This window comes from Pelophylax lessonae (genome assembly GCF_965119305.1).
Source record: "Pelophylax lessonae genome assembly, chromosome: 1".
Taxonomy (NCBI): Eukaryota; Metazoa; Chordata; class Amphibia; order Anura; family Ranidae; genus Pelophylax; species Pelophylax lessonae.
The window spans coordinates 191,764,934-191,778,950 of record NC_138768.1 but is presented as its reverse complement, the minus strand read 5'-3'; the positions used below and the strand labels follow the sequence as shown (position 1 = coordinate 191,778,950).

The window sequence follows — 14,017 nt, the reverse complement described above, 5'->3', positions numbered from 1 at the left end:
ATGCGCCCTTTTAGCCAGTTCCTTGCGGTCGATGTCTGCAGACCTTATTTTATAAATTAAGCGCTTGTGGGGAACTGTATGAAACGCCTTAGCGAAATCCAGGTACACCACATCCACTGGTCTCCCCATATCTAGCTCACCTCCTCGTAGAATGTTAAGAGATTGGTTTGACAAGAACGGCCATTTGTAAACCCGTGCTGATTACTACTGATAATGTTGTTGTCTTTAGCAAACTCTACGATATAGTCCCTTATCATCCCCTCCAGAAGTTTACATACAATAAATGTCAGACTGACAGGCCTATAATTTCCCGGGACATGCCTCTGCCCTTTTTTGAATATCGGTATCACGTTAGCTTTCCTCCAATCCCCTGGTACATTTCCTGTCATAATACTGTCAGCAAAGACTAAGAACAGTGGTCTAGATATAGTCTTACTAAGTTCTTTGAGTACTCTCGGATGTATGCCATCCGGGCCTGGTGATTTATTTGTGTTAATTTTATCCAGCCTTTCCCCGATTACACCCTCTGTTAGCCATAGCGACAAGTCCTGTGTATTACTACTAACCAGTCATGGTCAGTGTACCCCTCCTTTTCCTGTGTAAAGTCTCATGACAACAGAAACTACTCAAATGACCCTGATCAAAAGTTTACATACCCTGGTGATTTTGACCTAATAACATGCACAGAAGTTGACACAAAGGGGTTTGAATGGCTTTTAAAGGTAATCATCATCACCTGTGATCTGTTTGCTTGTAATTAGTGTGTGTGTGTATATAAAAGGTCAATGAGTCTCTGGACTCCTGACAGACCCTTGCATCTTTCACCCACTGACGTTTCTGGAGTCTGAGTCATGGGGAAAGCAAACAAGTTGTCAAAAGGGAAAAAGGTAGTTGAACTGTATGAAACAGGAAAGGGATATAAAAAGATATCCAAGGAATTGAGAATGCAAATCAGCAGTGTTCAAACTCTGATCAAGAAGTGGAAAATGAGGGATTCTGTTGAAACCAAACCACGGTCAAGTAGACCAAATAAAATTTTAGCCACAACTGCCAGGAAAATTGTTTGGGATGCCAGGAAAAACACACAAATACCTTCAGTTGAAATGCAGGATTCTCTGAAAACATGTGGTGTGGCTGCATGGTCGAGTCGCCAGAAGAAAGCCATTACTACGCAAAATGCCACTAAGTATCCTGCTTACAATACCCCAAACAGCACAGAGACAAGCATCAAACCTTCTGGCACAAAGTCATTTGGAGTGATGAGACCAAAATTTAGCTTTTTGGCCAAAACCATAAACGCTACATTTGGAGAGGAGTCAACAAGGCCTATGATGAAAGGTACACCATTCCTACTGTGAAACACGGAGGTGGATCGCTGATGTTTTGGTGATGTGTGAGCTTCAAAGGCACAGGAAATTTGGTCAGAATTGAGGGCAAGATGAATGCAGTATGTTATCAAAAAATACTGGAGGAAAATTTGCATTCATCAGCCCGGAAGCTGCGCAAGGGACATACTTGGACATTCCAACATGACAATGATCCTAAACATAAGGCCAAGTCGACCTCGTCATTGGCTACAGCAGAATAAAGTGAAGGTTCTGGAGTGGCCATCTCAGTCTCCTGACCTCAATATCATTCAGCCACTCTGGGAAGATCTCAAAACGTGCAGTTCATGCAAGACAGCCCAAGAATTTACAGGAACTGGAGGCTTTTTGCCTGGAAGAATGGGCAGCTTTACCATCTGAGAAGATTAAAGAGCCTCGTTTACAAATACCACAAAAGACTTCAAGCTGTCATTGATGTTAAAGGGGGAAATACACGTTATTAAGAACTGGGGTATGTAAATTTTTGATCAGGGACATTTGGGTAGTTTCTGTTGTCATTATGATTTTAAACACAGTTGATTGATAATAAATGGCTTCAGCCAAACACGAACCATGAGTGAAAGAAAAGTTCTTGTGTTATCCTTCATATTCTCGGAAAAATGGCCAAGAAATCATAAATTCTGCCAGGGTATGTAAACTTATGGGCACAACTGTATAGAATAGGGTGCAGAATATGGGGCAAACGATTCCCAGGGGAAAATTCAGCAACAAGGGGTAGACTATTCTATAGTAAACTGCTCGTGGCAAAAGGACGAGAGGAAGCATTTTATTTCGTTTTTTTTCTTCTCGGTTTTCACCTGGTGATCTGACCAGTAAGGGTATATACACACTGGACTTTAAAAACAGCTGCTCCTGAAGTTTATTTCTGGCAGCAAAAATAAAACTGTTAGACGCCCGAAAACGTGTGTATCGCGTTTACCCAAGGTCAAGTGCTTTGGTGTTTATTCATTTCATTGCCCAGAGTGCAAACGTCACTCAAGGAGCATGCACAGTCAATGATGCTGATGAAGAGGCAGATACGCCTGTAAATGCACTCATCGACTGTGTATGCTCCTTGAGTGACATCCGCACCAGGCGGAGGACGTCGTTCCCTGTCGTCACAGCTGCTTTCTGATTGGACAGATAAGTTCCGGCTTCTATACAGTAACACCAGCTGCCCAACACCATCTCTTTGGCTGTCACTTGTCAGTTTCCCTCATGGTTGGAGGCTAAGCCCCGGTGCTGTGAATATGGTCACTTCCGCTTGCCTTCTACTTGCTCTTTTGAGTGCAACTTACTATTTTTTAATAAAATGTTTTCTTTTCAATACTACACTATGGTGGCCCTTGCGTCTGTTGTTTCTCTCTACCTTTGTATGCATCCTAGATGGAGTATCCCCTCCTAAATTTGTGGGTTGCAGCACCAACCTGTCAGTGTTGTATTTATTTGTATAGTGTTGCCTACCCACTGAACAGATTCCATTTCTGTATTAATTATATACTGATTTGTGGTATTACATTTCCTTTTTGAGACTATTAAAGTACTACTAAACACAGGACGCTGCATTCACTATATCCACTCTCCCACACTACACAGAACATGGAAATGCAATACACAACAAACTAAGCATGTGCAGAGTGCCTCCAAGGCTCTGTTCTATCAGGTGATGGTTTGGGGATTGCGGAAGAAGGGGGGAATCAGAAAAGACAGGATCAAACAGCCTTTCACAGTGAGTATAATAAGCATGCTTTACAACATATACAGACGGATTTTACTGATGTGGCTTTAGTAACACTTTAAGTGTCATACTGCTACTTTGATATAACACATGCATTTGGTTTTACCATTTGGTTTTCACCTAGCCATTCAGAGGCTGCTTTGTGGAGCACTGTGAACACAGTGGATTTCTACTGGGATACCTTATGGGTTATATACCGTGAGGCCTAGCACACCTTCTGTATTATGAGTGCCCCCACTCTGAGGAAGGTGCATAGGGGGCACAGCAGCATTGTCAGTCTGTGATTTGGGGGGTGGGTAGTGTTAAATGTACTGGCAAATACACTAATATACTGAAGCCAAACTCTGGCTAATGATTAGACAGCCCCAAGATAGTAAAAATTTGAGCCCCCTTGCAGCGGTTTGCCATAATGTGCTAGTATGCATTGTATACTAGCACATTATGGCAGACTTACCTACACACGTAGTCCTCCAGCGCAGCGCTGTAAAGGTTCCTGTCCCTTTCATCCTCACCTGGTCTTCCTTCCAGGTTCATGTGAACGCAGGAGTCCTGGCATGGAGCTCTGAAGGTACGGCACGGGTATGTAGTCCCTTCAGAGCCTCAGTGATGTCCCCGACTGCAGCCCGTGTGAATATCTCCTAAACTGTGCAAGTTTAGGAGATATTCACTGTACCTACAGGTAAGTCTTTTTGCAGTTAAAAAGTGGAGTTTACGATTTCTCTATCACATTGATCTGGTTCATGTATTACTTCCATACTATGGAGTTTGTGATGTAAGAAAGGGTGGGTGACTCTTGACTTCTGATGGTGGGGGGGACTCTTGACATCTCAAGTAAAGGTGTAAGGGGGCGTGGGTGCTCTGGACATCTATTCTTAAAGATATAACTGGCCCTTTGAGGGCAACCATAATGCTGATGCGACCCGCAATGAAATTCTATTTGACACCCCTGCCTTAGAGCTTATTAATACTGACTAGAGGATGTCAGCAATCCCTCATTTTCTTTGCTCCAGTGATACTGCATCATCCTTTCTTTGTTAGCCAGATTCATTGCCTCTAAATCAAAGACCATAAACAATGAGTCATTTAAATCATGCTCAAACTACATAGTTTAGTTACCTTGATGGGAAAGCTGAATTCGGTATGCTGGTGGAAGGGATGTAGTGAGAAAGGTATGAAGCCGAACAGCTAGGAAAAACTTCAGTCCACATTCATCAAGGGTCTCACCGCCTATAAAGAAAATCCAGCTTGAAATGTGTAAAACAATATGATCGACTTACAACAATTTTATCAGGTATTAATAAACCAATAAAAAGGTAAAATAGGATTTAGTCTGTTTCCTGGAGTACAGAAGCACAACACAAGACAGTCTTCTTTAGATTATTACAACTGGGTTATGTGTAGCTACCTTCAGGTGCCTGAACACTAGCAAAAAAAAAAAAAAGCTACAGGGACATTCCTCTATATAACCCCTCCCACTCCCAGCTAGCCTATGTTTCGAAGCAAGCAATAGGGGGAACAAAAGAACCAGAGGGTTGATCCTGTGTCCTGTACTGGTCTCCAGGAAACTGATTTTTACTGGTCAAACCTGATCATGAAGTACAGAACACAGGGTTATTTACCGTATATAATTCCAGCTGGTATGTCTAAAAGTTGGCCAACTGAAGGGTGGGCAACACAGCAAACAATGCCAAGAGGCCCTAACAGGTCAAGACGAAGCATGAACATCCCCCTGGTAGACCATAAATATGTAAACAAAAGCTTAGGAAGTTTGAGAAACTTACCTGATGCTGAAAAGCCCATGAAGTACTAACAGATCTGGTACAATTTGCCATAAAAGGGAGGGGAGGAACCCTTTCCCTAAGACTATAGACATTAATGATAACTTTATAAAACAAAAGAGCAAGAAAGCCAACAAACCAGGAGTGGTCAGGAATCTTACTCACCCAGCACTTAATATAAAATGTATAATAATTTTTAAGAGACCATAAAGATCACAGCAGCTGCTATAAAATCAAATAATCAGTACAAGGTGCAATAGATTCACTCTAAAATAAATGGTAAATCTACAACACTAGCAGCGCTATAACATGAACATCACATCAATATTCAAATAAAGCACATATGTTCATATGTAAATAGTCGCATGCATGCATGAAAAGTCCCAGATAAAACGCAGTTATCACAGTCCAGCTTAAGTGCAGATGTCAGACTTGAATGAGGAAGAGTGTGAAGGATTCCTATAGACACCCAATAAGCCTCCACCATCAAGACGTGCTCCCCGTCAAAATGGACACTCAGCGGACTGTTGATAAAGATAAGTCTGTATATCCCAAAAGGGTCACAATACGTGGACACCAATTCAGCTGCAATTCGACTCCAAAGCGTATCAAGCCTCCATATGTAATCCACTCACTATTTTTGGCCACTTGCTTCCATAAAACTGACTCTGTGGATCTGTGTCTGTACAGATCTCCTTTCTCTGGTGGAATGAGCATTCTCATTCCACCAGCGATGTGACTCTAGGTGCCACTTTAACTAATGTGAGCCACGTCCTGTTAAAGTTAAAAATTTTAATGGGAAGGTGAGCCGCCTCCGATGACTAAGTTCTCTGTACCGAGAAGTTGTTCAGGACGGCTTCTCAACCCGTTAGGCTGACATCTGTCGTGAGAATCCTCTACAATTGTGGAAGAAAATTTTCCCTTACTCCAGCTCAACACTGGAAATCCACCACAACAGGTCTTGAATTTCAGATGCATCAGGTAGTCCAAGGGTTGGAACCGTTTGTTGGCCGGATTGTTGAGTGAAACTGGGCATATGGCACGGTTTTTATAGCAGGCGACCATTAGACCCAAGACTCTCATCCATGCACAAACCGAGAGCTTCCCCTGTTCCTGGAAGGTCTGAAGGGACAGACGTTTGCTCTAAGGAAGAAACATCCTTGACAAAGATGCATCCAGAATCAGACTCTGGTACTCCATTCTATAAGATGGGTCCAGAGGTTACTTCTGGAGATTGAGGTTCCGAACGAAGCTCCGCAGAACCTGTACCGTCTGTTAGATGCTGGCAGACAGGGACATGGCGGACTGATCCTTTAAACAGGAGATTGTCCTTAATACCCTAAAAATGACTTTTCTCCCTGAATGCAAATTACATTTTTCGTTATTGCCCTATTTGGATACCCAACTCCTTTAAGGGGGTTAATCGCTGTTTCAGCTCCTTCAATTGGGGGGGGGGGCAAGTCTACTTGTACCATGTGGAGGGTTGCCGTTGCCTAGTTACTTGGTATATTACTGGGCGACTATTCTGGTCTGACTTCAATGGTGGTTCATGAGATCCATGGGCCTCTGCTCGGAAACACTTTTTGCAACCCAGTTATCGGTCTCCGTATCAACCGCTATGGGGAAATCCTACCTTATAACATTTTAGACTGGTGCCTAAATCCCAGCTTTGGGCCGGTTTGGAATTAAGACGCTCGAGAGTATCATGCCTGCTGGTGCCTTATTATCCTTTCGAAATCTTTCTACTAAGTTTGGGTTACCTAGATGTATGTATTTCTGCTACCTTCAATTGTGTCATGCTACCCGGTCTCAATTCCCACACCCACCCACCTAAGAAATGGATTCAAACCCCCTGTGATTTCCTATATAGAGGGACCAAACAGAAGAATAAGAGTTTGCCTTCAAGGGTAGCTGATTGAGGAATTTTATGCAAGGGAGCTCAGCTAGGATCCTGCACGTGAGTACAGATAGAAGGCTCAATCCAGAAATTTGGCAAAACGTTTCCATTAAGCGAGTCATGGAGTAACGCAAGGATGAAGGCAGAAGTTCCAGCGGATTATGAACAGACAAGGATTCATAAAAATGGTGCTGGGTATTTTGGGTCATACGCTTAGTCCAGACAGTAATTGTTTGACAGAATGCCAAAGATCATCCACAGAGGTCGAGAGGGTCTTGGGTAAAAAGAGGCTAAATTTACCACAGAAATTGCCCAATTCTGAAGAAAACGTTCCTCAATGGGATATTGTTGGGTAAAACATTTAGCAGAACAAAAAATTTCACCGGGTGAGGCCAGTCATTTCGTAGGAAAAGATCAAACTGTGGGTGAACCAGAAAGGTCTTAGCTGGCGTAGGAAACTTTAGGGACCCCACATTAGGCATCTTAGGGTACTGTATAGCTTCATTCAGTGTAGCAACAGTTTTGTGTTTTGGAGAGATTTCGGTAGCAGGCATATCATCTTCACCAGATGCTTCAGATGGTGAGGATTCTTCCTCGGCAGATGCCATCTTACTCTGGTACTGTGTCTGACTCAAGGGGAAAGAACCAGAAGATATTGCTTGACTGGCATCCTGAATGCAAAAAGGAAGGAGCAAGGTGTGCACATACAGTAACCTCTGAAAACGAAACAGCATATGCACAGAAAAGGCTGCACAGGAGCAGAACGCCACAGAAGATAGAGAAAACAGAGCAACCGTACCACTCCCAGGTCCCCTCCTTCAGGACATTTAAAACCGGTATCAAAACCATTATCACCGACTATTCTGGAATGTCTGACCACGCCATCAGAAGGCTAGACAGTGGTTTCTGCACACCCCAAAATGGAAATCAAATGGGCAACGTGTAAATATTTAAAAAACTTCCACTCGGTAGCAACCAACTTCAGCAGCAGGAATAAGAGGAATTTAACCCCATCCTGGCATCACCCTCCATGGTGGGCATATTACCACTGGTGTCTTCAGAGAATGGCTCCTAACCAGGCAGACAGCTCTCAACCTGTAAAGCATCCTGCGGCTAACTCCTCATGAAGCACTTGCAGCGGCTATGGTTCAGCCAAGCGATAAAAAAATCATATTGGAATCATTTTGGAAGAAATCACTCAGAGATTAAGAGGGGGAAAAAAACCTCCATGCAAGACTGTTTGCTTTTGGCATGTCCCTCCAACATTTTTTTTTTTTTTTTGCCAGTGTGCAGTCACCTGAAAGTAGCTGCATATAACACCACAGCAAGCCTCAGCCCTATAGTGTAAGATCAGGAAATTGTGTTTGTCACAGAGAACCCAGCATTTGTGACATTCAGCACAGGGTTTTCTGTGTTAAAGGTAAAAAAAATATTTAAAAAAATTACTTCTCTACAAGAATCCCTAACCTTAGCGTGATTGTAAAAGAACATTTTTTTTTTTTTTTAAATAACAAACATGTTCAATATACCTGCTCTTTGCAATGGATTTAAACAAAGCAGTCTCAAAGCTCCTATTCTCTGACCCCACTGGCACTTCTGGCTCCTCCCCCCCAAGTGCCCCCTTAGCAAGCCGCTTGCTATGGGGGCACTCATGTGGGCTCGATTCTGAGCTGGCTTTGTATGTCCATAGACCAGGGCTTGACAAATTTTCCTGAAATCTAGGAGCCAGCTAAAAAAGTTAGGAGCCAGTTTTTTTTTTTTTTTAAACTAACAACCAAGCTTTATTTAATAAAACGGATACTAAATTTACACATAAATATGACTAGAACCCCACTCTCCTCTATAGCACAATTGGATGAAAACAGACTGTCTGTCTCTTTCCATCCGATGCCATCTGATCCGATCCACGGGATGGATAGAAAATAGAACCACCATCCGTCTGCTTTTGGTGGACAGGATCAGATGGCGGCAGATTACTGCTTCATAGAGGAGAATCAAGGGTCCGATCAGGTCTGCCTGAAAAACTGACAGGCGGACCTGATCAGACAGCCCGTGTGAAAGGGGCCTTCGGCTGTGGCATGGCGATGAGGAAAAAAAAAGTGTATATATATATATATATATATATATATATATATATATATATATATATATATTTTTTTTTTTTTTTTTTATTTATTTTTTTTTTTAATAATTGGAAAAAAAAGAATTTTTTTTAAATTTTTTTAATAATTAAAAACAAAAGAAAAAAATATTTTTTTTTTTTTACATTTAAAAAATAAATTAAATAAATAATAATAACCACACTCCCTGTCAAAGGTAACTAACTGGACAGGGAGATGGTAATGAATTGAGAACAAAAAGGCAGTGGAAACAGTCATTACTCCCGGCCTCCACAACATTGGAGTTCCCCATTGGAAGCCTGTCATCTCAAGTAGGCCGAAAAGCCGGGGCCTCAATTTTCGGACGGCCCGGAAGTCCGTGCACTCCGTGCGCGGAAGTCTGGGCAAAAATGACAGGACACCTTCTGCAGGGCACCCTCAGGCGCCAGTTCGCTAATTCTAGTCGCAAATGCGACCTGGCGCCCAGGGATTGTCGAGCCCTGCCATAGACACACAGAGCATGGCTCGGCCCTAACCTCTGCTCCCTCCTTCAAGGCTGCAATTGAGTGAGAGAGAGGAGAGAGCATCTGTGATCGGGCTCCGGTAAGGGTAAGGGGGGCTGCAGGAAGAAGGTTTTTCACCTTAACGCAGAGAATGCATTAAGGTAAAAAAACCTTCTGCCTTTAGGACCACTTTACAAACCAATAGTTTGTCCATGCAGGGTTTCAGTCTGATAATAGAAGCACCAGAAAGATGCAGGATACTAACCCTGGCCAATAGGAAATACACTAAATAGGCAGTGGTGGAAACACAGAGATCACCATTGTCACTACTAAGGAACATAACAGGTTTCTTAACTGAAATTCTGGGAAAAACCAGCAAAACAACATTTTGTGTTACTGACTGTACAATTCCTTTCATTGAGTTCATTGATGGACACAGCTCTTCTGATCCTTGACCATTAAGGTTTTATAGCGTCACCTACAGGAGTAGGACACTAAGCAGAAAATAACTCAGCAACTCCTATGAGCAATCCTCTCTGGTTTAAAAAAAACCCCTCTCTACTATAGGCAAGCCAGTTAGTTACAAAGCTGTTTTATAAGCACTGATGCTGGAACACCCATTAGACACCAATTGCCTTGGAATGCGCCGTAAATGAAAGGAAACAATCGTCTGCCAAATCCAATGGGAAATAGTGACAGTAGAGGCCACCATGCCTTTTCTCACACTGTCCGAGAGCACAGAGAGAGTTGGAATTCCAGAAGGCGGCCACCATGGATAAGTACCCAAGAACCAAATCCAAGGAGTGCAAAGCCACCTCATTAGGGTTAAAAAGCCCAGGACACAAGGAAGGAAAATGTCCTCACTCAAGTGGAAATCCGACACCACCTTCAGAAAAAGGAAGGGGGTGGATGAAGAACCACCTTATTGTTGTGCAAAATCAGATGAGGCGGCCTACCGGACAGGGCCACCAGTTCCGACACCCAGGAGAGCTGGAACGAACTGTTCTTTCCACTACAGAATGTGAGACGCCTCCAGCACTAATGTTGCACCTCACATGCTGCCCTGCTGACTGACATGGGCCACTGCAGTGGCGTCCAATTGGATCCTGATTGGGAGCTCAAGGACAAGATCTGTGCAGTGCTCCCAGGGGCGGACTGGGCCGGGGGGCAATTTCCCCCTGGGTCGCTCTGATGTCCTGTAAAAAGGCTGCTGTGTCGCCAGCTCAGAACTGCACGCGTGCAGTTCTAGAGCTGGCAGAGTGCAGCTGTACATGAAGAGATGTGTTCTGTCACAGATGGGGCTGACAGTCTGTGTTATGGAACCAGTTAGCCAGCCCCTCCTCCTTCACACGGATGGCTGCTAGAGGCTGCATCTGCCCTCTCTTTGCCCGCCCACACTGTGTGCTGTCTGTGAAGAGGATATGTGGGCGGGAAAGTTCAAGCTGAGAAGTCGGCTTGACAGACAGTGCCTTAAATGAATCCAGCGAATGCCCAGTGCCCGTCCAAGTAACCTCTCCTCCCTTCCTGCTGTCTCTTCCTCCCCCTCTCTGCAGAGAGATTTTTATTTTGAGCAGCCTGTGCAGTACCTTGCCATAGGCGCAATGCACTGGGCTCACACTGGTATGGTGCGGTTTGGCTGCAGTGCTGGTGTACTGGCAGCCTTCCTGCAGGTTACCCCCAGCCCCATAGACCTCCTATTAGACTGCACATTTTTACTGCATGTTCTGAAAGTGCACAAAAAATCCTGCATGCTGCATCTTTGGTGCACTTTCTGAAAATGCAGCAAACACACACAACCTAAAAGAAGTCTAAGGGACTGCGGCTAAGGAAAACTGTGAGTACATCAGCACTGCAGCCAAACCGCAGCACACCAGTGTGCGCCCAAAGGCTTGTATGCACTTACAGCAGGCACTGCCACTCCACTGAAAAGTGATCCATGCTCAGGTCACTTTGCAAAAGGCATTTGACAGGCAGTGAGGGGGCGATATCACATTTCCTCCTTGCCTGTATTAACTTCCTAAATGCCAGTCCCTCCAGGTTAATGGCACTTCTAAAAGGGGTTCTTCACTTGGGTGTAGAAATTCACTTTGAACTTCACCTTATTTCTATTACATCCACCTTATTGTTTGCACATTATTACCTAAAGAGAGTTATGGAAATAAGGTGTTCAAAGTGAATTTCTTCACCTAAGTGGAGCCCTCCTTTTAGAAGATTTGAGGATATTATTAAACCCAGAGACTAATGGAATTAAGCCACCATAGACATATTGAAATTTCTGCTGAACCGGCAGGATTTAGATCTATCTATGTACAGACTTGGTTGTGCAGAATTTATCAACTGACTTCAGTACAACCAGTGTGTCTTTTTTTTTGTCGATCACTGCTGGCTGTTATAGCTTCCGGCAGTGTTAACTGTATTCTGATGGCTGTTAAACTTTCACACACCAACACACGACTCTTATGGAAGTTTGGTAAATCAAATGCCAGGCTTCCCTAGCATTACACCTGTGTGGCTGCCACCAAGTCTGGACACAAGTCAGCACAGGCTCCTGGAAACACAGGAGGATGGCCAGTAAGAGGAGAGCTGGGACTCCTAAACCTGCTCCACTGCAGCACCAGGCCCACAATGCCCTTTATCTGGCCCCTGGGGGCCAATGCACCAGCATGTGCCTGCATGCATGTGCTTTTCTCACTACCCGCAATTGACACAGGAGGAGCCAACAGCCTGGAGAACCTGGTGGTTGTGCCCAGGGAGACAGCAGGACTTGCGTGTTTAGCCTGCTGCGCTCACTGTGACTCTCAGCTACACTGCTTGCTTGCCTAGTGGTGTGGTGCTCAATCACCAGAGAAGGTCCAGACTCCACAAGTAGCGCTTAGCATGGCAGCAGTGACAACAAAGACTTTAGTCTAAAGGCCCGTACACACGTAGCTATTGTCGGCCGTAAATATTCGGCCACCGACCGATCGGCCGATTGTCGGCTTGTTAGTATGATGCTTCCGACAACCGACTGCGACTTTTCGGCCGAACAGAATTTGGCGTGCAGACTTTAAAATTTTTGTTGGCCAACACCAGAACGGCCGATTGTTCCTCAGTCAGTACAGAATTCGGCCGACAAACAGCAGATGAGCAAGACTGGGCATGTTTAGAGAAGAAAAAACACACGGAAAGTAAACCAGCACATGACATCACTTCTGCAGTCGGCTGTTGTTGGCCGACAAAATTTGTGTGCAGTCTTTATCACTTTTCAACCGACAGGACAGCACCGGACAAAAGATGGCCGATCGTTTGGCCGACAATCGGTACGTGTGTACGGGGCTTTAATCTTCCTGCAGTCTCTTTGGTCTGTGTACTGAGTGTGGGGAAGGGGCAGGCTCTCTGTCTCAATCTCTCTGGGGGCAATCAGTCTGTGAGACTGCTCCACATAATTGCCCAAACAGAGAGAGGCTGCCCGCACAGAGTGAGACCGGTTCACACTGCCCACACAGAGTGAGACCGGTTCACACTGCCCGCACAGAGTGAGAGAGACCACTCAAAATTGCCCGCACAGAGAGAGAGAGACTGCTCCACATTGCCCGCACAGAGAGAGAGAGACTGCTCCACATTGCCAGCACAGAAAGAGAGAGAGACAGCTCCAGATTGCCAGCACAGAAAGAGAGAGAGACAGCTCCAGATTGCCAGCACAGAGAGAGACCGGTTCACACTGTGGAGCGGTCTCTCTCTCTCTCTGTGCAGGCAATGTGGAGTGGCCTCTCTCTCTCTGAGCAGGCAATGTGGAGTGGCCGCTCTCTCTCTGAGCAGGCAATATGGAGCGGTCTCTCTCTCTCTGTGCAGGCAACGTGGAGCGGTCTCTCTCTCTCTCTGTGCAGGCAACGTGGAGCGGTCTCTCTCTCTCTGCAGGTAATGTGGAGTGGTGTCTCTCTCTCTCTCTCTGTGCAGGCAATGTGGAGTGGCCTCTCTCTCTGAACAGGCAATGTGGAGCGGCCTCTCTCTCTGAGCAGGCAATGTGGAACGGCCTCTCTTTCTCTCTCTGAGCAGGCAATGTGGAGCGGTCTCTCTTTCTCTCTCTGTGCAGGCAATGTGGAGCGGTCTCTCTTTCTCTCTCTGTGCAGGCAATGTGGAGAGGTCGCTCTCTCTCTCTGTGCAGGCAATGTGGAGAGGTCGCTCTCTCTCTGTGCAGGCAAAGTGGCGAGGTCGCTCTCTCTCTGTGCAGGCAATGTGGCGAGGTCGCTCTCTCTCTGTGCAGGCAATGTGGCGAGGTCGCTCTCTCTCTGTGCAGGCAATGTGGCGAGGTCGCTCTCTCTCTGTGTAGGCAATGTGGAGAGGTCGCTCCCTCTCTGTGCAGGCAATGTGGAGAGGTCGCTCTCTCTCTGTGCAGGCAATGTGGAGAGGTCGCTCTCTCTCTGTGCAGGCAATGTGGAGAGGTCGCTCTCTCTCTGTGCAGGCAATGTGGAGAGGTCGCTCTCTCTCTGTGCAGGCAATGTGGCGAGGTCGCTCTCTCTCTCTGTGCAGGCAATGTGGCGAGGTCGCTCTCTCTCTGTGCAGGCAATGTGGCGAGGTCGCTCTCTCTCTGTGTAGGCAATGTGGCGAGGTCGCTCTCTCTCTGTGTAGGCAATGTGGCGAGGTCGCTCCCTCTCTGTG

General features: G+C 45.4%; 1 protein-coding gene across 4 annotated transcripts in view; it reads right to left on the bottom strand.

Annotated features, from left to right (window-relative positions):
• Positions 1-14,017, bottom strand: part of DMXL1 (Dmx like 1) — a 328,770-nt gene that overhangs the window by 143,234 nt on the left and 171,519 nt on the right. For all 4 annotated transcript variants that reach the window (XM_082251711.1, XM_082251708.1, XM_082251710.1 and 1 more), the window contains exon 19: positions 4,219-4,329. In XM_082251711.1, coding sequence (XP_082107837.1) covers positions 4,219-4,329 — 111 coding nt within the window. The remainder of the gene's footprint in view (positions 1-4,218; positions 4,330-14,017) is intronic.